The 23,806-nt window shown below is 48.5% G+C and overlaps 1 protein-coding gene across 1 annotated transcript; it reads left to right on the top strand.

Annotated features, from left to right (window-relative positions):
* The first annotated feature begins 274 nt into the window (after positions 1-274).
* On the top strand, positions 275-18,611 carry SLC35H1 (solute carrier family 35 member H1). The gene is made up of 9 exons (XM_078868656.1): positions 275-2,402; positions 6,627-6,777; positions 8,487-8,550; positions 10,101-10,173; positions 11,783-11,951; positions 14,133-14,216; positions 15,482-15,657; positions 15,789-15,918; positions 16,329-18,611. The coding sequence occupies exons 1-9, from the start codon at positions 2,169-2,171 to the stop codon at positions 16,442-16,444; spliced, it is 1,197 nt and encodes a 398-aa protein (XP_078724782.1). The 5' UTR covers positions 275-2,168; the 3' UTR covers positions 16,445-18,611.
* The last annotated feature ends 5,195 nt before the right edge of the window (positions 18,612-23,806 follow it).

Below are 23,806 nucleotides of genomic sequence, written 5' to 3'. Positions count from 1 at the left end.
TTGACTTGCATCCCACTGGGATTTTTGCACACAGTGTTGGTGTACGGTGATTTTTTTTCTGCAATGTTTTGCTGTCTTTTCTTGGATTTCTGTTTGCACTCAGTCACATAGTCACTTTAATGTTTTTTGTTCATGTTTTTGTTTTGTGTTTGTTGCGGTTGCACCCGATTCAAGAGCCGAATGTCTCACAGGGCTACACCTAATACATGAACTTGAACTGGGGGTAGGGTGGGGTGGGGGGGACTGGGGGTGGGGTGGGGGGGGATTCACGTGTCGGGGCCCCGCTCGCGCAGTGACGTGGAGGTTCCCCGCTGCGTCCGTTGGTGACATCGCCGGCCTCGGCGTCTCCCGCGGCCTCCACCTCCTCACCGCCCTCCACCTCCTCACCGCGCGCCTCTCGAGCCGAGCGGGACGCGAGACAAGGCCGCGCCGCCCGTCTCATCCTGCCCGGTGGCTCGCACACGCGCGGCGGCGACCGCTCTCGGCGCGAGGCCCGCGGCCTAACCCCCGGCCTCGGATAGAAGCTCTGCCCAGGCAGAGCGAGCCTAGTCGGGGGCCGAGCAAGGCCGCACCACCCCTCCCCCCGGCTCCTCTCGGCCTTTCCCAGCTCTGTAGCCGGCAACGTTGGACATGACGATACTCTTAGATCCTCGGCTGGCTTCTTGCCCGCACTTTATATCACAGCCGTCGTGAGCGTGGTCTCTGCAAGCCGCTCCGTGTTTGCTGTCACAGATTTGGGAGAGGGAACGAAACTTCTAATCGTCTGGAGGTGTTGCAGTGCACAGACAGAAGGGGGTTCGTGAACCCATCTGTGCGGACTGTGGCGTACTCGCCTCTTCTATGCGGTTTGGGTGTTCTTCGTGTGCCGTGCTTGGGTTTCCACCTTCTTGAAAGGGAGTTGATTTAAGTGTTCCAGTATCTGCGGGGAAAGCGTCTGGAGATCTAGTTGAAGCATTGTCTTGATTAGAATCTGCCTGCTCTTTATGCTATAAAAATAACGGCTATTGACCAACGTACTATTACGCTTGGTGTATTTAGTAAATGCGTTCGGTCTGAAGTCGGTGATTCAGTATATTTGTTGAACTTATTTCGCATCATGCGTAGCCATCCGTGCTAAATTCGGTGACATAACTCAACGAAAAGCGGGTTAATTACACACGGCAGGAATTGTTTACCGTGACTGGGAAAGAGAGTTATCGACGAGGAAAAATATTGACATTTACAGACGGTCTTAGAGATGTGTTAATTACGCAGGTAGCGAGTTTGTTTACATGTGACCACCGCTCAACGCACGTGTGTCAATGTTTCTTATGAGAAGCTGATAATTATTATCTCGTGTTTATTATTGCAAAGTCTAGTCGCCTGTCACACGGATGGCCGTGGCTTCAGAGAGGTGCTGTCATTGTTATTGACGTTAGCTGCACACTTCACAGCGCGAATGTTGACAGCTGGCCGGGTGAGAGCCAGCACTACTCTTAAAGGGCGAGTTAATGTGTCCCTTCAAGTGCAGGATTGTCGGGGTTTTCTTCTTATTATCATCTAAAAGTGAAGTTATTGTGTGGCATTGAATCGCGGTCAAGACAAAACGTGCATGCATATTTGAAAAGACTTGGAACACGCACAGCCAGAGAGAGAAAGTCAATTTAGTACCCGACTGCTTTTGTAACTGCGTGAAATACCGTGAGGCTGAAAGCGACTTCCACTGGCTAGAGAAGTGAATTTATCTGCTGACTCTGCATGCTCACTCAGCAGAAAATATGAACACGTCAAAGGGCGGCCTGGCGACACGGACTAGCCTCTGAAGACTTGACGCGTCGTGACACGCAACCTGAGGTTGAATAGGAACGCCACATCGTGAATTAAGCATTGGCAAGAGGTGACAAGATATTGGTGTGTTGAGACGCATCGGTCAATATCACGAGCACCCCATGTGTGGGGGGGGAGGGAGGGGTTCTTTCAGACACGTCTCATCTGAAAGGGGATTTGCGTACCACACACTTTTTTAAAGTCCTTCAAGGCAAGTGACTCCCTGTTGAAGACTTTGAACATGCTAACTACTTTACAAAGAAGACCCGGGCCTCGTGTATATTAAACCAGTGCGGTTTGACTTTATAACTGGCGAGTGCGCCCCAATATTTCATTTTTGAGAGACCCATCGTCGCGGCATCATGACGAAGGGGAAGCGAGCGGGTCGCAAGCGCGTCTCCATCCGTCTCAAGTTCGCCGAGAGCTGCGTGGGCTCGGGCCAGGCTCTCTCTACTGCCAGCTGCATGCCGGCCCGACGGCTCAGCGGTGCCGACTGGTGCCGCCTGTGCCGCCGCACGCTGCTCACGTTGGGCCTCGTGGTGCTCTACTACAGCTTTTCCATCGGCATCACCTTCTACAACAAGTGGATGATGAAGGTGAGACTAGCCCTTTGATGAAGGTGAGACTAGCCTTTTGTTGAAGGTGAGACTAGACCTTTGATGAAGGTGAGACTGGCCCTTTGATGAAGGTGAGACCAGCCGTTTGATGAAGGTGAGACCAGCCCTTTGATGAAGGTGAGACTGGCCCTTTGATGAAGGTGAGACTAGCCCTTTGATGAAAGTGAGACTGGCCCTTTGATGAAGGTGAGACCAGCCCTTTGATGATGGTGAGACTGGCCCTTTGATGAAGGTGAGACCAGCCCTTTGATGAAGGTGAGACTGGCCCTTTGATGAAGGTGAGACTAGCCCTTTGATGAAAGTGAGACTGGCCCTTTGATGACGGTGAGACTGGCCCTTTGATGAAGGTGAGTCTAGCCCAGGGGTCGGCAACCAAAATAACAAGAAGAGCCATTTCTTTCCAATTCGGTACAAAATTCAGTATTTCAAGAGCCGCAATGCATCTGAGTACATACTGTACATACGTACATATTGTCAAGAAGCAGCCCGTAAAGAGCCGCATGCGGCTCCGGAGCCGTAGGTTGCCGACCCCTGGACTAGCCCTTTGATGAAAGTGAGACTGGCCCTTTGATGACAGTGAGACTGGCCCTTTGATGAAGGTGAGACCAGCCCTTTGATGAAGGTGAGACTGGCCCTTTGATGAAGGTGAGACCAGCCCTTTGATGAAGGTGAGACTGGCCCTTTGATGAAGGTGACACTAGTCCTTTGATGAAGGTGAGACCAGCCCTTTGATGAAGGTGAGACTAGCCCTTTGATGAAGGTGAGACCAGCCCTTTGATGAAGGTGAGACCAGCCCTTTGATGAAGGTGAGACCAGCCCTTTGATGAAGGTGAGACTGGCCCTTTGATGAAGGTGAGACTAGCCCTTTGATGAAAGTGAGACTGGCCCTTTGATGACAGTGAGACTGGCCCTTTGATGAAGGTGAGACCAGCCCTTTGATGAAGGTGAGACTGGCCCTTTGATGAAGGTGAGACCAGCCCTTTGATGAAGGTGAGACTGGCCCTTTGATGAAGGTGACACTAGTCCTTTGATGAAGGTGAGACCAGCCCTTTGATGAAGGTGAGACTAGCCCTTTGATAAAGGTGAGACCAGCCCTTTGATGAAGGTGAGACCAGCCCTTTGATGAAGGTGAGACCAGCCCTTTGATGAAGGTGAGACCAGCCCTTTGATGAAGGTGAGACCAGCCCTTTGATGAAGGTGAGACCAGCCCTTTGATGAAGGTGAGACTGGCCCTTTGATGAAGGTGAAACTAGCCCTTTGATGAAGGTGAAACTAGCCCTTTGATGAAGGTGAGACCAGCCCTTTGATAAAGGTGAGACTAGCCCTTTGATGAAGGTGAGACCAGCCCTTTGATGAAGGTGAGACCAGCCCTTTGATGAAGGTGAGACCAGCCCTTTGATGAAGGTGAGACCAGCCCTTTGATGAAGGTGAGACTGGCCCTTTGATGAAGGTGAAACTAGCCCTTTGATGAAGGTGAAACTAACCCCTTGATGAAGGTGAAACTGCCCCTTTGATGAAGGTGAGACTGGCCCTTTGATGAAGGTGAGACTGGCCCTTTGATGAAGGTGAGACCAGCCCTTTGATGAAGGTGAGACCAACCCTTTGATGAAGGTGAGACTAGCCCTTTGATGAAGGTGAGACCAGCCGTTTGATGAAGGTGAGACTAGCCCTTTGATGAAGGTGAGACTAGCCCTTTGATGAAGGTGAGACCGGCTCTTTGATGAAGGTGAGACTAGCCCTTTGATGAAGGTGAGACTAGCCCTTTGATGAAAGTGAGACTAGCCCTTTGATGAAGGTGAGACTGGCCCTTTTCCCAGCCCTTTGATGAAGGGGATACCAGCCCAATTCACTGCTGGGTGAGGGCCCTCACCCTGATGTACCCTGTCTGACGTGGGACTCAGCTCTTGCTTGAAAGAGCTTCCTGTTCCAGGGCCTTTAGTTGGTGCCATCGTATCATTAGAGCAGACATGCTGGTGAACCACTTTAATGATTAAGAGTTGATCGCTGGTTGGTTGTAATTGGCAGGTTAGTTTTTCGCAATAAGGTGAATCTGTAGTGCAAGTGAAAATAGGCTATCCATAAATATAGTATGGTTTATTGTGTTAATAAGCTGGAGTTTTCTATTTTAATTAGGGATCCAGATTGTGAAGCTCTTTCACTCAAGAGCGGAGTTCTTGCTAAGACCTGATGCTGCTGGATATAATCTCTAGCGAAACTACGTATAAACATTGTCATGCTTTTCAACATTCTTCTGGTTTTCTGAAAAACCAAATCTGTTGAAAAGCTAAATAAAAGCAAGTACGAATCATAATATTGGCCGTGAAAGCCTACATTTGAAATACATGTTATTTTTGTACTAAAAACGACAGGGCTTTCTCATGACAAATATTAAAATCTATCCAGAGTACTCAAGTATTGTGTCCAGTTACCTACAAATGGGAGTGGCTTCATAGATTAACTGGAATGCAGATGGTGTGGCTTAATAAAAGTGTTCTTTTTCCCACAACCCACAAGGCTTTGGTTAGGCCCTCATCTAGCAGTGGATTCCTCTGTTTGTGTAGCAAACACAGGTCTGTGTTCCAGGAAGAACTGGTCAAGTGGCCTGCCATTACTTGTGCATTATAGCTTACCTCCTCATGATTTTAATACATCATCTCACCCTCCCCAGCTGAGACTGGAAAGCCTGGGCCATTGTTTGAAGCCACGCTCAAACCGGTGCCCCAAGATGATAATATCCAACAATCCTCACAAACAAATTTTGCAAGTTGGTGAGGATTTAATTTACAGTACATTGTATTCCCTGTGTGCGTGAAACTTCACATGAAGCAAGGCTAACAGTTTTTTAAAATGTAAAAACCCTGCAATACGCAGGCCCAACAGAGGGGATGCATTTCCCTTCAACTTAACAAAGGGTACTTACACGTGTGCATTATGATGGTGAAAGGCAGTTGGCCAATGTCGCTGTGTGAAAAAGGCAGGTACTGTACAACCAGAGTAATGTTTTGTAGTGGCTACTGTCATCAGTGAGATACATCGGAGACAGAAGTTCAGCAATATCCACACACTGAATTGAATGCAGTTGTGTGTCCGCTGTTGGGACAGCATTGGCTGGTGTCTAAAGGATGACCCTTGTTAACAAATAGGTATATACGTGCAACAGTCGACTGAAATGCAGAGGATTCATTGCCGAGCATCGATTATTATTGTTGCAATTCACGAAACGAATCTTGCTTTGTTAAAACGAATTATTTAACTTTTGTGCAAAATCCTACAAAATGTACATTTATCCTTACCGATGGCACAAACAAGACATTGAGATGGTGCAGACGAGACTGAACAAACAAGACAGTATATTGATTCTTGAGTTGATTTCGTATGACCCTGAATCAAGGCAAAATATTAATTGCGGGAATAGTGAGGGGTGAATTGTTGGACATCTAACGCACGGACACTGTACGCTCGGTAACCTGAGAGACGTGCTGAGCCCACAAAGATGTGACAGGGATGAAGTGGCTACGTGATTCAGAAATCTGAGCGCTGATCTGACAACAATTGGATCGCATCTGGGCAGCTACCAATGATTCAACCAGGTTTTGAAGTGTTGCTGGTTGATTCGTTTTCTTTACCTCATCAAAAAGGGCATCTTATTAAATTTGGTTTTCACAATTCGGCTAAAATGCTATCTCTCAAAGTGTAAATAACGTTTTTACTTGCATGTGACAAATGTCACTCTCGTAGTGCAGAGCGAGTGGGAAGTGCTGCACTCTGCTAGTTGTGGACCCCAGGGGTCACTTGAAGGTAGTTCAGAGGTAGCTCTGTAATATCCACTTCCGTAGGCAATCCACCAACATAAAGGGTTGCTCTGCGACAGATCTGACGTGTACTTTGGCTCGTTAAGGCCTTGATGCCGATCGCAAATTGTGATAAAATTTCGTTAAGATCACCAACTTTGTTTCCATCTTCATTCATGTGAATGTTTTCAGAACCAAAACGTACAACAAAAGTAGCCCTGTGACATCCTGTTCAGGGTGCCCATTCCCCAACGTCACGCAAACATTGTGTTTGCTGTCGAGATTTACCAAAGGGACGTCTTCTGTGCCGCCACGCAGCAAGGGGCCGCCAGCACAATGGGAACGCGATACGTGATAGCGACTGCACCTTGCCCGTCACCGACGCCACGCCCTGTCTGTTTGTTTTCCCCAGGGTTTCCACTTCCCGCTGGCCATGACCATGGTGCACATGGCCATGAACTTCATGTTTTCGGCACTGGTGCGAGCGATGATGCAGTGCGCCGGGGAGCGGGAGCGCGTGGCCCTGCCTTGGCCCGAGTACCTCAAGCGTGTGGGGCCCACGGGTGAGATGGCAGAGGTCGCAAGCGGGTTTTGATTCCTTACCCGTACCCGGCCGCACCAGGGTCGCAAACGGGTACCCGTACCCGGCCGTACCCGTACCCTACCCGTACCTGGCCGGGTACCCTACCCGTACCCAGCCGGGTACAGGGAGGGTACGGGTATCGGGTACCTGATTGCGACCTCTGGGATGAAGCCATGTTGCAGGCGCGGGTGGGTTGATTCTAGGAACTTGAATTGTGAGAAGAGACAAGACGTTGGGAAATGAGTGACAAACGGTTACTCACCAGTGACTCATGGCCTACCCGTATCCGGCCGCACCAGGGTCGCAAACGGGTACCCATACCCGTACCCAGCCAGGTACAGGTAGCCGGGTATCGGGTAGGGTACGGGTATCGGGTACCCGGTTGCGACCTCTGTGAGACGGTCACCAACTCTCCTCTCGCCAGCCTGGCCACCTGCCGAGTTTGGGCACTTGCCAAGATTGCAATTGCAAAAGCAATGGTTAACTAACATTACATTTCACGTTGAATTGTGATTCCAATCTATTATGAATTGCACAGTTACAATTGTAAATTTCCCCCCACCTCTCCTATTGCTTATTTGAATGATGTAGCTGAATGGGACAGCAATTGGCGGTAGTGTTCATTCGATGAGTACAATGTTAACGATGTTGCAATGAACGCTGACGTTATATCAATGCTTTATTTCACCCACAGCCCATTAACTGCAGCACTTATTTTCTTGCAATGAGATCGAGTGAAAAAAAAACACCTTGTGTACAAGAGAGGATACATTATGATAAAAAAAATAATGATGAAGAATTATATAACGTGTGAAGAGTGATAACAAAACGCTTTAAATTGTTTCATAAAAGGTAGTTTTTTTAAATAGAAATTATTGAGCGTGGCTTTTATCTCTATGGGCAGGCAAATAGCACATGGCCAGGGTGCAAGAACGGCTTTAATTATTAATAATAGTGTTTTTCCCCTTTTTTCTGGCAACAAAACTGAAACCTTTTTACAAGGATTCATGTCTGCATTAACCACAATACTTGCAGTCAAATGCAAACAAAAAACACGCAATGATAATACATGCATTGTCCGTGACACTGATTGGTCCACATCAAGGGACGGTTTTCTTTTGAGCCTCGACCCAATTGGTGCTCGACCAGAGGACCAATCAGTGTCACGGACAATGCATGTATTATCATTGCGTGTTTTTTTTGCATTTGACTGAAGTATTGTGGTTAATGCAGACATGAATCCTTGTATAAAGGTTTCAGTTTTGTTGCCAGAAAAAAAGGGGAAAAAACCTATTATTATATTTTGGTACTGGCAAAGGAGGTCCAATGATGTAGAGGCTTTAATTATTGTCAGAATCCACTTCACACCAACATTGAGCAATAGAACAGTCCAATCTGTGGAAGTTGTCAGCAGTTGCCCTGTGTCTTGTACTCGAATATTTGCGGGAAATGTCTTTCCACCATCTTGGGAAATGTGCACCTTGGTCATTGGACCTGAGATATATTCCAGCGTCCTGACAGACCGTGAGCACGATACTTCATGTTGCCCCGTGGCCATGGCCTTGAGGCCTGCAACACTGACTGATGTTTATTCCACTTTGTGCTGGCGTCAGTGTCCAAGTTTGCCACATTCAAAACATTCCTGCATTAACAAGTATAATATGTAATCATTCTTCTGTTTGTTTTCAGCCATTGCGAGCGCCCTGGATATTGGCCTGTCTAACTGGAGTTTCCTGTTCATTACAATTTCATTGTGAGTCGTTGATGTCTTATCAACTTGAACGTTCACGTGTACGAGTACACACGTTAATGGGCACGAACACGAGCATGCTTGTGCATGCACACATCATTTGCATATATGCACGCATACACGTACAGTTCTTTTTTTAACGTAGAGTTCCTTTGTCAATCCACTGCTGGTCTGTGCGGGATGGTGATGCGGGTAGCATGGATGCAGGTGCATAGAAAGTACAGTACAACAGAGTGAAACTCAATGCACTTGTCAACAACACTGCCTTAAAAGCAAAATGTAATTGGTAACGTTTTGGTCAATGGGCCCTCTTCATAGCATGTACAACAATGGGTATTGCTGCACCGCCCTCTACTATCCATCATGTAGCCTATAACACCCATCCAAGCACTTTCCAGGCTGAGCTTCCGAGATCCGATGAGGTCTGGCACACTCAAAGAAATTTGGTAATGGGCCTGTAATTCATACAGGCATTCGATGTGCTGAAATGTATTTGTGGAGCGTTGTTTTGGAAAAGTTGAATCCATATGGCATCCACTGTAGGTTTCGTTGAGAGTTATAGAATGCAGGTCCATGAATTCAAAGTATGTCACAAATGCATTTGCTATAATATTAAGGAAATACAACTGCAAATAAAACCAATATGGCCAGGATTAAAAGCTCATGAACTGACGTGAATGCACGATCGGTGGAATGTGAAGAAAATGTTTGTACCATACTTTAACATCCTCAGCATTGATGTATCATGTAATATCAATATTTTATAATCTATGTGAAGACTAAAGGAGGGCAGTGGTGGTTTCAAGGAGGAATTGCCCCCCTCTCCCTTGATTCCCTGAAAGTTTTATTGGGTTTCGATATTTCTCAGATAAAATACATAGCATGGTTATTGTGTTTAACATTGGGCCTTGGTATTTTGGGAGCGTTACTATCTTTTGGGAAGTTTTATAGATTCGCCTTTGGAGGAAGTAATTTCTAGTGACGGAAAATCATATGTTTAAAAATATATATCTTTCAGAAATAAGTTTTCTCTCACTTTCATACCACTTCAAAATTGCCACTTTAATTCTTATTTGTGTATGACACAAATATATCCATTGGCTGTCGTCGAGTTTTCAAATAATTACTTGGTAAGGTCAGGGTGTAGAGTGTTCTTGGCAATGAGATTTTATTCGTGGTGACACGGCCCAGCGGTAGCTCCTTTGCCGCTTGTTGCAGAGTTTCGTGGTTTGAATCCAGCAGGCTGCGCTGTGTGTAGTAACAAAACACGACACAGTTGACGTTAAAGATCCCCTAATGTCATTCGGAAAAAATAAGTCATTGTGTGCTAGGGTCACAGTCCAAATTTGCCAAAATTTAAAATGGACCTGCGTTACTCAATTGGGATTACCATCGCAACATTCTCACCCCCTCCCTACTGACAGACTGTAGCCATCTGTGAAACAGCGCCTTCACACTAGCCCTGAGCTATAGGAATATCACGAATACCGTAATGCACTAAATTATTATTGCGAATGTAATTTCTGATGTTTCTTTTTGTTGGTCCCATCCAGATACACCATGACCAAGTCAACGTCGATCATCTTCATCCTCCTTTTCTCCATCGTGTTCAGGCTGGAGAGGGCTGTGAGTACCCTACATGCCTCCACATGCCCCCACTTATCTACAAGTATGCCACGCTTATTGTGGTGCTGTCAGAAGTAGTAATCACGATAAAGATGTAGTAGAGTTACCCACTCGATGTTCACAAACTGGGAGAGCAAATCGTTAACAAGGTTTTCCCGCTCAAACTAACGGTCAGGGTCTCACAAGCTGTGAGAGCTGACCGTAAACAAGGTTTTCCCGCGCGACCAAACGGTCAGGGTCAGATAGGGTGAATTGGGATCGAAAAGCAGATTGGGAACGACCAATCACAGGGTTCCACAAGGTGGCCGGGGATTGGACAACCCGGCCACGAACAAGTATAAAGCCAGAGCGCTCGGAGCTCTCGGGGAGTTCGACTACACGAAGACCCAAGACGGCGGAAGAAGCCTAGGACCCTGGACCAAGCCCTCCAGCCCTTATCAGGGCTAGGGTTTAGAGTAACCAATGGTCGGGAGACATCTCCCTAGGTCCAGTCAGAGGACACTGAAAGAGCGGGATATTAAGTAGCCTGTAGGGTACGGGGGCTTGTACGTTCTGAGTGTAACGGGTGAGGGGACCGTATACCCCTCAGTGCATAGGGACTGTGTTAATAAGACGAATAAAAGTGTGTGCTACAAAAGACGTTGAAGAGTCCGTCTGTACAACACTACAAATACATGACTAAAGATGGTCTTGTAAGGTGATTTATCTATTTATAACCCCGCATAAAGGTGAAGTTGGCAAATTGAAAGAGAACTCCATAAAATTATATTGCCGCATATTGGCAAGAGTACTTCATACGGCATGTATATGGGGCCCCATACTTAACTTCGAGTGCTCTTTTCAATTACAGCTGGTAATCCCACAGCATTTGTTTTACGGGCCTGACTGTTGATGAGACCTCTAATGTTTAAACAGGTCCACAGTTTTCTTACTTAAACAAATGCTGATCGATGTTGGTCTAGAAAGCCGATGGGCTGATGGACTCATGAATATTTGTGTGTGAAGAGACAGAGTTCTGCTGATAGTTGCTTTCTTTAGCCAGTGTTCCTGCTCGGTTCAATCTCAAACCTGTTTCTTCTTGATTTGAAGCTTTCATGACTGCAGGAATCCACACTCTGGTTCTTTCGGTAAAGTCACGTAGGTAGAAAAAATAACAAAGGAAAACACGACGTTTCGGTCGCAACACAAGCGTCCATCTTTACCGAAAGAACCAGAGAGTATACTGTTTCTTCTTGATTATTTATTGACCACTACGCCCTCCGACTACAAATTCATCATCCGTAACTCGTTACATTCACGCTTATTTGGATTTTTTCAGCTCAGATTTCAGAGCCATATCAAAATCCTCGCGTTAATGTCAGCGTCTGTCTAGCGGCATGGGAAGTGTTTATCGATGCTTTGTGCAGCGATCCAGAATTTCTCACAAACTTAGCATAGTTACTTACCGTGAATGAAACATTGCGGACCTCCGAGCGAACACAAGGGGGAGATCTCCCGCACCTTGCAACCTCTCTCCAGTTGGAGGCCTCGTGTGCCTTGGCCATGGTGTCCCTGTGCTCGTTTGGACCGTGGTTGTCGTTGTGACGTTGCGACCGTTGTTGTCGCGTAGCGGCCGAGCCTCATCGTGGTGGTGAGCCTCATTGCGGGCGGCCTCTTCATGTTCACCTACGAGTCAACCCAGTTCAACCTGGAGGGCTTCCTGCTCGTGCTCACCGCCTCGTTCATCGGCGGGATCCGCTGGACGCTCACCCAGATCCTCACTCAGAAGGCAGAGCTCGGTTTGTGGGCCGCAACACCCCCCCGCCCTACCCCCCCCCCCCACCGCATGTTGCACGTGCGACATAATCATGAAAAGAATACGTTGAAAAAAAAATTAACCCGTAAAAACTAAGTTTTTCACTATAAATCCTTTATATGCGTGGCGGCTAGAGTCCTCTCGTCCTCTGGCTTGAGATGGCTGCCACCTATGGGTCAGATGATTGCCTGGCAGCATTAAGCAATTGGTAATTGAATACAAACAAAAAAATCCTAAAAAGTGTCAAATTTTGCAAAAAAAAATTCACGAAAATTTATTGTCACGCACAACGAGTCTGTGTGGAAAATGTCAGCTCGATTGGATCATGGGAAGTGGGTTAAAAAACGACCGAAAGATTTGCACGGTCGTAAGCACGCAAGCAAGCAAGCGAACTTAATATAAAGGATTTAAATAAGAATAGATTGTACCCTTTCTGGCAATACAACAGGTGTCAAGATGTTAAAACACGAGAGACAGACACAGCCTTCTAAAGAAGAGACAAGCTTCTAGATTTGCTAAGTGCATAGCTCCAGTGGCTTACGTTGGAGATTTCAGTCTTTTTTTGTACGGCTGACGTGGGTGTAGGGCTGCAGCTATAATTTTACTATGAGGCGGTTGAGTAAGTTGATTGCGTCGGGGGTAACTGAGTGAATCACTGTGGTGTACCTCCTCCCTTGTGTTTGTGAATCGGGCACCGAATCCACGTCACTCGCTCCACGGTTCTGTTCTGGGCGGTGACCACAGTTGCCGCGCACAGCCCGAAGTGTATTTAATTTCCCATTTGTGCATCATCACATGTCCACATCTGCTGCCGTGGTTTGTGCCCCACAGTAGTTGCCGATATTGCTCTGTGTAATACCACTTGTGTACATTTGCAGAGCATGTGAAGCAGTTGCCACGTAGTAGTAAGCAGTTGTAGTATTTATAATGCACTGCAGTATTAAGCAGGGCGGCCAGCCAGACTCGAACCGCAAACTTACGCAACAAGCCGCAAATGCGCCATGGCTGGACCGCATCACCGCCTCCCCCCCCCCCCCCACCATGCCGCCGACACACGTGCGGGCGTGTTTACACGCGTGTCACTTTCACCTCTCTAATGAAGTGGTTCTTAACCTTTACTGCAATCTGCACCCCTATGATTCTCAGAATGGGCACCTCACGCCCCCAGGGGGCGAGTGCACTCCGGGTTAAGAAGTACTGCTCTAATGTATGACGAGGGGGAGAGGCGGTGACGCAGTGCTTAGTTCATTAAGCGGACAACCTCAGTTCGATTCCCAGCCGTGGATAACATCCGCCGTGTTTGAACCGGTCCTGCCTCCACCCCCTCCCACAACTTTGCCAACCCGCATGGCCCGGCGTGGTGAAGTATGATCAAACCACCCCCAAGACTGACATGGTGGATTGACAAAAGGCTCTGTGTAAATTTTATTTTTTGTAAGATGCAATGATGTCAGTTGCCATTGCGTTTTTGGTATAGCCGTCGCCTTCCGCTGATTGCAGGACACGATTCCTTAAAAGTAGATCCAGAGTTACACACGTCAACATCGTCCCATGCAATTTCTTTAGCAATGTCGAGGTGCAGTGTGAAAGTCCCCATGCACTTTGCAGAAACGTGTGATTGTATTTTGCTCAAGGCGTATGGAATGGGTCCCCCATCTCCACATCATTCATCCAGTTTCTCAACAGTCGACTCTGTTAACTTGCGACCGAGGCATTACACACCAGAGGTGGCACCTGGCGGAATACCCTCGGGTTGTTTCAGCACCACCCTTGCTCCAGGTAGCATTCCCAATGTAATTCCAGTGTTTTACACACGTGATCCACTTGTAGATACCCCACTAAATTAAGAGGGAGAATGCTACGTTTACGTTCAAAGTCCATGCACCAACCATTGTCAATGCGCTTGCTTATTCAATGTTTTATTACATCTTTTAACACTCCTCTGAAAGAGTGGTATGGATCCATCGCTGCTACAATATTCAATCGCCTGCTGAGAATAGAGTTAGAAATCAGTGGGTTGTTTATAAAAGGGCTTTTCCTCCGTATTCTACTCAAGTGTGTGTGGCGTGTCGAGGTGTTGGAGTGAATTTGAATAAGCTCGGTGTGACTTTTGGTTGCTCGTGGCAGCGGTGGCAATGGTTGACTTCCTGTCTCTGGCTTGCAGGGTTGCACAATCCCGTGGATGCTCTGTATCACCTGCAGCCCCTCATGCTCGCCGCTCTCTTCCCATTGTTCCTCTACAACGAAGGTGAAGCCCATAACACGTCCTCGTTGTTTCTGTTGCAGCGATTGTGACGTGCGCTCCATTTGCGGTACCGCGACGGTAGGTTCAGTGTGTACTGTACGAGTGAGTTACTCGGATAGTTGCCCAGGAAACGTTATCTGTTATTGTTGATATCATTAGGGCGGACATGTTTGTCCGTTCTTTTTCGTTTGACTGTCAGGGTGCCGCAGTGGTTACACCTGTGTCTCATAGCAAGAACGGCCTGGGTTTAATTCCTGACTCGGGGACCTCTCTGTGTGGAGATTGTATGTTCTCCTCCTGTTCTACAGAGTGAGTGAGTGGAGTTTGTATGATATCCCCCTGTTCTGCAGAGAGTGAGTGGAGTTTGTATGTCCCCCCCCTGTTCTACAGAGTGAGTGGAGTTTGTGTGTTCTCCTCCTGTTCTACAGAGTGAGTGGAGTTTGTGTGTTCTCCTGTTCTACAGAGTGAGTGAGTGGAGTTTGTGTGAACTCCCCCTGTCCTACAGAGTGAGTGAGTGGAGTTTGTGTGATCTCCCCCTGTTCTACAGAGTGAGTGAGTGGAGTTTGTGTGATCTCCCCCTGTTCTACAGAGTGAGTAAGTAGAGTTTGTGTGATCTCCCCCTGTCCTACAGAGTGAGTGAGTGGAGTTTGTGTGATCTCCCCCTGTTCTACAGAGTGAGTGAGTGGAGTTTGTGTGATCTCCCCCTGTTCTACAGAGTGAGTGAGTGAGTGGAGTTTGTGTGATCTCCCCATGTTCTACAGAGTGAGTGAATGGAGTTTGTGTGATCTCCCCCTGTTCTACAGAGTGAGTAAGTAGAGTTTGTGTGATCTCCCCCTGTCCTACAGAGTGAGTGAGTGGAGTTTGTGTGATCTCCCCCTGTTCTACAGAGTGAGTGAGTGGAGTTTGTGTGTTCTCCTCGTGTTCTACAGAGTGAGTGAGTGGAGTTTGTATGTTCTCCCCCTGTTCTGCATGGGTTTTCTCCTGGCTCTTCGGTTTCCTGGTATTGGCCAAAACATCCCAATCCAATGCAGAAAAATTACTTGCAAATTACTCAATTGGGATTATACGCAGCAACATCGCCTCCAACTGAAAAAACTTAGCAGGTCCCTCCTGAAAAAGAGCTTTGAGACTCGTCGAAGATTTTCTGGCACGGCAAGTGTGAGTTTTAATCATAAAAATAAAAGTGCTGCCTTCAAGCGTTGGTGCGCTGCTGGTGTGACGCTGACCTCTCTCGTGTTGTCTGCCCCCCCCCTCCCCCACTCCTGCAGGTGTGAGCTTGGCGTGCACGGAGAAGCTGTTTGGCTTCCACGACAGCGAGGTGCTGTTGTGGTCCGTGGGCACGCTGGCGCTCGGAGGCGTGCTCGCGTTTGGCCTCAGCTTCTCCGAGTTCCTGCTGGTCTCCCAAACGTCCGGCCTCACTCTCTCCATTTCCGGCATTTTCAAGGCCAGTTGCTTTTTGCTATGCTTTGTTCTTCCTCGACGACTGTTTGTGTTATGTGCGCGCCTGCACGCTTGCGGGCGCGGGTACCTGCGTTCCCCTGGAGAGTAATGTCTGCGTCCCATTTGGTGTTTCAGGAGGTGTGCACGCTGGTGCTGGCCACGCACATCAACGGGGACATCATGTCTCCGCTCAACTGGGTGGGCTTCGGCGTGTGCCTGGCGGGAATCTCGCTGCACGTGGCACTCAAGGCGCTGCGGCCACCTGGTACGGACTCCGGTCCACAACCGCGGAATTCACTCCTCGGCCGGCGTCCGTGGCTTTCATCCACGATTCGGCCTTTGCAAAAATGCCTCTGTCGACGCAGCCTTAAATCAGTACCCGCTGCGGTGTGCAAACGTCAGCACTGGGAAGACAAAGGCGACCCGGCGCCTTTGTGCACCTTGCTGACCTTTATAGGTGCTACTTGCTAAATCGGATCCCAACTGTGAGTGAGCTGTGGATAGACTCTGGCTCACCATGGCAACTTGGCATGTCAACGCCTGAACAGGATACGACCGCTATCCCCCACGCGTGTTTGTGCAGAAAGTCACTTTGGCTCGTAGACTTGGTGAGTTGCGTACTTGTTGTTGAGCCGTGGGCTTGTTGTTCAGTTGTTGCTCGATGTCGTCCGGCAGAGGTGGAGCCGGCTGTGCGCGAGCGCGAGGAGGCCGTGGAGCTGCTGCTCCGGAACGGCCTCGCCAACGACTCGGACAGCGATGCCGAGAGCCTCTTTGACATCCGCGACCGGTAGCGCCTGGAAGCACCACGGGCGTTCACGCCGGGGGGGGGGACTTGAGGAGCACGAGCCACCATTCTGCTCGCAGGGGCACGCACTCCGGCGGCTTTGCAGTCGTAAACTTCTGTCTCGCGACGTAACGTCAGAGGCGACGACGGTGACACGATTGTGAGGCCCAGGTCCGCGCTTTAAGGGAGGTAGCTGATCTCATGCCCGCGTCAGGGCGAATCAGAATATACTGTATATAAGATGTGTTCCTCGGGCAGGAGCGGTCGGAACTCGTTTTCATTTTTGCCAAATGTGTTTTGCTTATCCCGGTGACACGCGTTACCCTTTGACTTTCGACATAAACGAAGGTGTGGGATGATGGGCCGAAGAAGGTACTTTTAGCCAGTAGAAGTTCATATTATTCTTACCAATGCCTGTGCAGGCCAATAACGAATGATAAGTAATGCAACAATACTTAAGGGTTGCATGTGAACAGGACAAAACATGCCCTATGTTGCAGACCATCAGTGTGTGTTTATATATAGCGGGTTGAAGACATCACCAGCCTGGAGCTGACAGTGTGACCTTGTACATTGATCAGCAACGTAGCAGAATGACGATGACGTGAGTCGAACTCCCGCCCCTTGCGTGCGTTTGTCCTCGGCTCGTGCCCACAACAGCTCGACACTTGGGGCACTCATGTAAACAAGAGGGCATTGGGTACACTCTAAACTCCCAGCATCGTTTCCAGCCAATCTTAATGCCTGTTCGTTGGCAAAAAAAATTCTAAGTATTATTCAGACTAAGATAAAATGTGAGACAATCGACTTTAATGTCATGATGTGTTTAAGCAACGTAGCATCCAGTCACGCCATCTTGAGCTCACAAACCGCATCACCAGGACCCCCTCAGAGGCCCCATCTGGGATTGGGGGTGGGGGCGTTTGCCATCGTTGCACTGAGCGGTCCGAGCACTGACTTTGAGACTCGCCGCAACTGATAAGGTTTAAATGTGTACTTCTGTGAATTTTTATGAGAAAAAAACCACATGCAATTATAAAGAATAATAGAGTTTGTTTATCACTGATGTCATCTTCTCTCGGACAGAAACAGAGCACAGTATTTGTAATACACTTACATGTATTTAAGAAAATGTACAAATGTATGTGTAGCAACGTTTGCCGCAATGTGCATCTTTGAATGTCACAGAGATCGTTTGGGGTGACGGGAGAAGCATCGGTTGGCAGACGGAGATGGCAGTGTGGGTGAGCGTCTATTGGTCTGAGCATTGCAGTGCCAGATCTGCCAACCGACCAACCCCTTCATGTGGCAGTTTGAGGCTGGGGATTGTGGCTGTTCTGTATAGCGTGCACATCTGTCTCAACCACTTCTTGTGGTTAGCAGACATGAGGCTCCCATGGGAACAGTGATGTGAACGGTTGAGTCGTGGTTTTTCTAAATAAACTTAGACCCATTGGAAAACTGAACTGTATTTATCAATAGTCAACTGACTCCTTCCACCCCACTAATGTTTCTTCTAAATCGGAATGTTAAACCACCACCACTCGCATCACTCAGGAACGACTTATTATTAGCTTCCAAAGCAACAATTATCAGCACTTTTGCAAATTCCCCGCTGTATATGAAATGCGGCTAACCTCTTTCTACCCAGAATTCGCGTTATGCGGTTTGAATTCACTCGTGCGGTTATGCGGTCGGGCGTGGGACAGAATTGTGCGTGTGTACTGTGGGTACTGTGGGTACTGTGCGTGCGACTCGGCAGGCAGCTGCCTCCTCGTGCGGTTTTCGCTTTGTGTGCCCCCTTTTCTTGGAATGCATCTACTACTAATACGACTACTACTGCCGCACAGAGCGAGGGGGGGGGAGCCGGTATTGTTTACGGATCAATGTACGAAGGCCGAACCCTCGTGTGTCAACAACCGTGCCCTTCTGCCGTGCTCACGATTCTGCTGAAGGCGTTCGGTGCGTTTGCGCGTCCCTGAGATCTGCTGCCCGCTGCTCCGGTGGTCGGTGGCTTCTGATGCGTCGGTGTTTTGATGAAGCCAAAGTTTTGATTGTAATTTAATTTCACCGAGATGTATAAATTAGTTTTGTCCCAATGGCTGCAATATATTGACAAATCTTTTTTTTGGAATGTACATAATAACAATTATAATAAAAACATAGTCTAAGTACTGAAATGCACCGTGTCCTTTGAAATTTGTTCCTCCACAAAAACTATTTTCGACTTCACCTAAATCTTTGTAAGTATTATTTCATGAACATATCGTGTTTTTTTGTTTGGTAAATAGAAGTGTTATTGACACCATCGTGTTTTAACGTGATGATACGATAACGACAAGCAGAGCTCTGCACGTGTTGGCGCGGAGCTCCTCACGGCGTAGCTGCTGCTGCCGCTCCTGCCGCTGCCGCTGCTGCTGCTGCTCTCCCACTCCGGCTGCTGATTCCTCCTTCTGCCGCCTCCGAGTCGTCCTCTCTCTCTGAGTTGTCCTTTCAGAGTCGCCCTGTCTCTCCGAATCATCCTCTCCACATCATCCTGTCTCTCCGAGTTACCCTCTCTCTCCGAGTCGTCCTTTCAGAGTCGCCCTGTCTCTCCGAATCATCCTCTCCACGTCATCCTGTCTCTCCGAGTCGCCCTCATTTTGTGTGCCGCTGGGCCATTCTGGGTCATTCTGGGTCCCAAGTGCCTTGCCGTCCCGACTGCAGCTGTGTTACAAGGCCGCGTCTAAATCCACGGCTTTGAGAGACGTCGCGTTGCAGTGGGAAGGCTGTGTATTTTGCAGGAAGCAACGGAGCTGTTTCCTTCATCGACCACTGCTATTGTAAACGTCTGAACGCGATTCCCACCAACTGCTGAACAACATTGCTTGTGGGTTATCCAAACAGACTGAACGCCATAAGCCGGCGAAACGGCCCACTCTATCCCCATGTCGCCTTTGTCAACGCCAGCCCCAGCAGCACTGACCCAGTACCGGCCTCGTGTAACGACGGTAGGGGGGGCATTAGCCTCGACAATTGAACAGCGACCACAGCTGGCTTCGATTCCTAGTAACCTCCCCCCCTTCCACCAAGAGCGAAGAGGCATTGGCAACGGGAATTTACTGGGAGATAAAAATATATATTCATGCCTGTCAACCTATACGGTTTACCCGCATTCTTTTATAAATAAATTTAGTATGCAGGTCCATACGGCGTACAGCCGTTTCAATGTGGGCAAATAAATGTCTTTCTCCCTTGTTTTGGGACTTTGTAGGATGAACGTTGAGATTTATAAGAGCACGGGGTGACCAATAAGGTCTGAATTGGTCTGTAATAAGGTAGTCACTGAAAAGGGGTTGACAGGTATGACATATATACTGTAAAATCTGTTGAGGTCTTTCCTGAAAGAAAAAAAATACTCAATTCTGCAGGTTTCTATCCGTCGTTTATTGAAGCCGCTCCGTTTGGCTGACAGAGCCAATTGCAGATTCTGAGCAGCGTTTTCAATCGTCAATTAACGCCGCCTCCGCCGAGAGGCTTCAACATGTACAGCTTGTACATTCAAAGTGGTATTTTTTCTCTCCAACAAATGTAGAGACGTGGACCTCAAGTGCCTCCTCCGCTAATGTTTCACAGCGAACTAACAAACGAGCGCCGTGCACACACAGGTGTCGTGACAGACAGTGGTTGAGTGAGGGTCTGCAGCAGGCCAGGCTGCTTGCTGGCTGGGAGATCGTATCTGGCTTCGGAGACTTGAAGCTGCTGCCATACAGATTCGTATCGCACCAGCATCGTGTTGATATCGTGCCTCCAGTCACGTTCACCAGCTCCGAATCCTTCATGCAGATGTATGTTGAACTTCTTTTGCACCGTACTTAGCCAACCGTGCTAATCAGATATGCAGATAGCATCACCCTCAGCTTTTATCTCAGAAGCCACTCCCCATAATCGCCGCCGAACTATAACCTTCAATTCTTCCAACACATTAAAGACTTGCGTAGATAAGTGCCTTTTAACAATTGCATCATAGGTTTGAGCGTTTACGCTCTTACCGATTACAACTTTGAGTTTGCTGCTTGTTGCTGGCCGCGTGTTGTTTTAGGGGTGTTTGGACTTCTGTGCAGCAAGTGGGTTTAAAAAACAAACGAACACGTGCAGGATGCTTGCCACGGCAGCCGTGAACGCGCCGTTGCCCATTCTCTTCCCTCGCCCCCCCTGCACTCCTTCCCATCCCTCCTTTTTTTTACGATCAGTGGAAACAAGAAGATGCTCGGTGTATTCGGCACTTTGCTTCATTCACCATTTCGTAATTTTTTTTACACATTTTTAAACTTTGCTTTATGTAAACCGCCACCTCTCGCTCTCTCTCTCTCTCGGTCACTCTCTCGCTCTCTCTCGCTCTGCACGCAGCCCTTCTCGCAGTCCGACGGCCTCCGACGGGTAGCTCATATCAGCATGCAGAGCTCCCCGTCATCTGCCACCGAGCACACGGCCTCCTCCATCGCCCACTGCTCCTTGAAGGCCGGCACGGCGTGGGTCAGCCGCGCATGGCGGAACTCCAGCCCACACACCCTGGCTCCGACCAGAGCGCGGAAGATGCCCAGGCTGCTGGCCGGACGTTTCCCCTCCAGGGCCACCTTCCTCGCCCTGCAAATGGCGAGCTTGGCGTCCTCTTCCCCGTCGTGATCCCGAAGTACCCCTCCATCGCGGGTCACGCGTTCCTCGGCCCTTGCGCCCCGTGACACCCGACACACATTCTATTGTTACCGTCGCATTAAGCTAAAGGGGTTGCTCTGTGAATGTTAACCGCGAGACGCACGTGACCGCGAGTGCGCGGTGCGGTGTTGGGAGGTCATTGCCCCGAGGCGGACATCCAAACTCGGGGCACTGAACCAGCAACCCCTCGAATCATCCCCAGCGACCCGGCCAGGTTCTCGAGGGGAGCGGCGGCAGGAGTCGTGAGCCGATTAACTCAATGGCGGTCGATCGTCACCACGCAAAACAACAACAACGCGTGCTCGTGTTTTAAGTGGTTTGGCACTCACGTTTGGCTGAATTGAACGCCGAGGGGTTAGGGGGCCGTCCGTAAATGACGTCACGCGATTTTGGACGATTTTTGACCTCCCCCCCATCGTCATACGGCGTCACAAAAAGTCAGACCCCCCCTCAAATATGACGTCACAAAGCTCTGCCCCCCCCCCCAAATATAAAACATGATTAAAATCGCTTTAAACTATTGTCATTGTAGTGCGTATTTAATGTGGCGCTGCACTCTGATGTTGTAGGAGAAAACATTTATTAAAAGTCTATTTAATTAAGTAGAACGTGTTGTCTATATTTATTTAAAGTTGCGCATTTTTATGTGACGTCACATTTCTCAAACCCCCCCACCCCCCTCGTCACACATCGTCACAAATGTCTGACCCCCCCCCTAGGTGCGTGACGTCATTTATGGACGGCCCCTTAATGAATGTTGTACAATATTGCCATGCCTATGGACACTTTGCACGGCACAGAGGGTAATGCATCCCCTGTCGGCACGCAGGATAGGAAGCGATTGAAGCGTCTTCAGGAGCCAAGAGTTTCCGAGTGGAAACTTCTTTGTCTTGTGCCATGGCGCCCGTAACACGATCACACCGTGGATACTGCATTCCATACGCAACTGCTACGGGACTCACGTGGGATTAACCATCTCCACATCATGAGCTTTATAATTATCAGTTTCCAGAGTTAAGTTTTGTCTTCATCCTAAGTGGCATCTTCCTCTGTCTCTTTTGGTCAATGTCTCATCTCTCTCTTGTCAACATTCTCTACCTCACAAAGAGGAATTGTATTTTCAGATATATGTTTTTTCCTGAACAATATTTTGTTAAGATAATTATGTAACTAGATTCATTCTGTAATTTTATTATGCACTTCAGGGCTGGTGATTTGTTAATTCTGTTTGCCGGTCTTCCGATTAAATTGTACCACACACGACTTAACACACACACACAACTGGCTCTTTGGAAACCGCGTGGTAAATTTGGTCTCAACTCACGCACTCGCCTGCCAAAGGCAAGAGTGACTTCAAAGGCATTTCTGGCAGTGGTAATGTGATTAAACGCAGTAATGCCAACACAATCGTGCTCTGTGCCTCGCTGGTGGCGCGGTCAAGCACGAATTATCCTGTTAATTGTGAAATAAATACGCCGTCAATATGTTCACATCACAATGGCTGTTTCTCCATCCAGCCCATCGGGACCCACGGTAGCATTCATTCGGCACAGACAAACTTTGGACCGGTTTCGACAAACTGTGGCTTATCAGCAGTCGGGCTTGCTTGAATCAATGCCGGTGAACTGCCAGATGTTTGTAGGCAAGGACCCTCTTGTTAAGATGTGGGTCCTAGTTTGACGCAGCATTATAACATACATGACTCACAACAATCATTGGCGCCGTTGTGGAGTATATAAGTAGCATGCCATACACGGCAATTTTTTTTGCATCTGTTTCTCCAACTACAAAAAAAAAAATTTGCTTCGATTTAAAGCTTTCGTGACTGCAGGCATTCATCTTCTTGGTTCTTTCGGTAAAGTCACGTAGAATGGAAATAATAAAATAATAAAAATAAAACATAATAAAATAATTCTCACGACGTTTCGGCCACAACGCAAGCAGCCGTCCTCAGGTGGAGAACAGGTCTGTCGAGAAGACAGAGTCTGAATGACACGTCCCAGGCTTGGAGCGACTATTTAAGCTGGGATGGAGGGGCGAAGAGCGCCTTGACAAAATAATTTGCATATCAAGATGAATTTAGCATTTTTATGGGAAATGCAGATATGCGATTAGTACTACTTGTGAAATGCGTAGGAGGTTTGGCGAGGGGTTTAAAGTCATTATGCCCGTGCATTATGCAGGATTAGCAGCAACAAAGGGAGGGGATAGGGGTAACATTAATAAAGGGAAGGAGTGTTAATAGTATGTAGCTGCAGTAACTAATATTTTGTTGCACATCCTCATGGGAACGCGCCACTCCGAGCGTGGTGGTGGTGGTGAAGTCCTGGCCGGTCGCACCGGCCCGGCGAGCGGCGACACGAGGCACATTCCTGCCGGGCCCGGGTGAGTGCTGCGTGGAGCGTGAGGGGGTACCCCGCCCTCACCACCCCCCACTCACCCACACCCCTCACTCACCCACACCCTCACTCACCCACCCCCTCACTCACCCCCTCATTCACCCCCTCATTCACCCACACCCTCACTCACCCACCCCCTCACTCACCCCCTCACTCACCCCCTCATTCACCCACACCCTCACTCACCCACCCCCTCACTCACCCCCTCATTCACCCCCTCATTCACCCACACCCTCACTCACCCACCCCCTCACTCACCCCCTCACTCACCCCTT

The sequence above is a fragment of the Lampetra fluviatilis genome, chromosome 26 (genome assembly GCF_964198595.1).
Source record: "Lampetra fluviatilis chromosome 26, kcLamFluv1.1, whole genome shotgun sequence".
NCBI lineage: Eukaryota > Metazoa > Chordata > Hyperoartia > Petromyzontiformes > Petromyzontidae > Lampetra > Lampetra fluviatilis.
The sequence above is the reverse complement of the archived record's forward strand: the minus strand, read 5'-3'. Positions and strand labels throughout refer to the sequence as shown.

Coding starts and splice junctions, on each gene's coding strand:
- SLC35H1 (XM_078868656.1), top strand. CDS start 2,169: ATGACGAAGGGGAAGCGAGCGGGTCGCAAGCGCGTCTCCATCCGTCTC. Junction 11,952..14,132: donor CACTCAGAAGGCAGAGCTCG/GTTTGTGGGCCG, acceptor TCTGGCTTGCAG/GGTTGCACAATCCCGTGGAT. Junction 15,919..16,328: donor CAAGGCGCTGCGGCCACCTG/GTACGGACTCCG, acceptor GTCGTCCGGCAG/AGGTGGAGCCGGCTGTGCGC.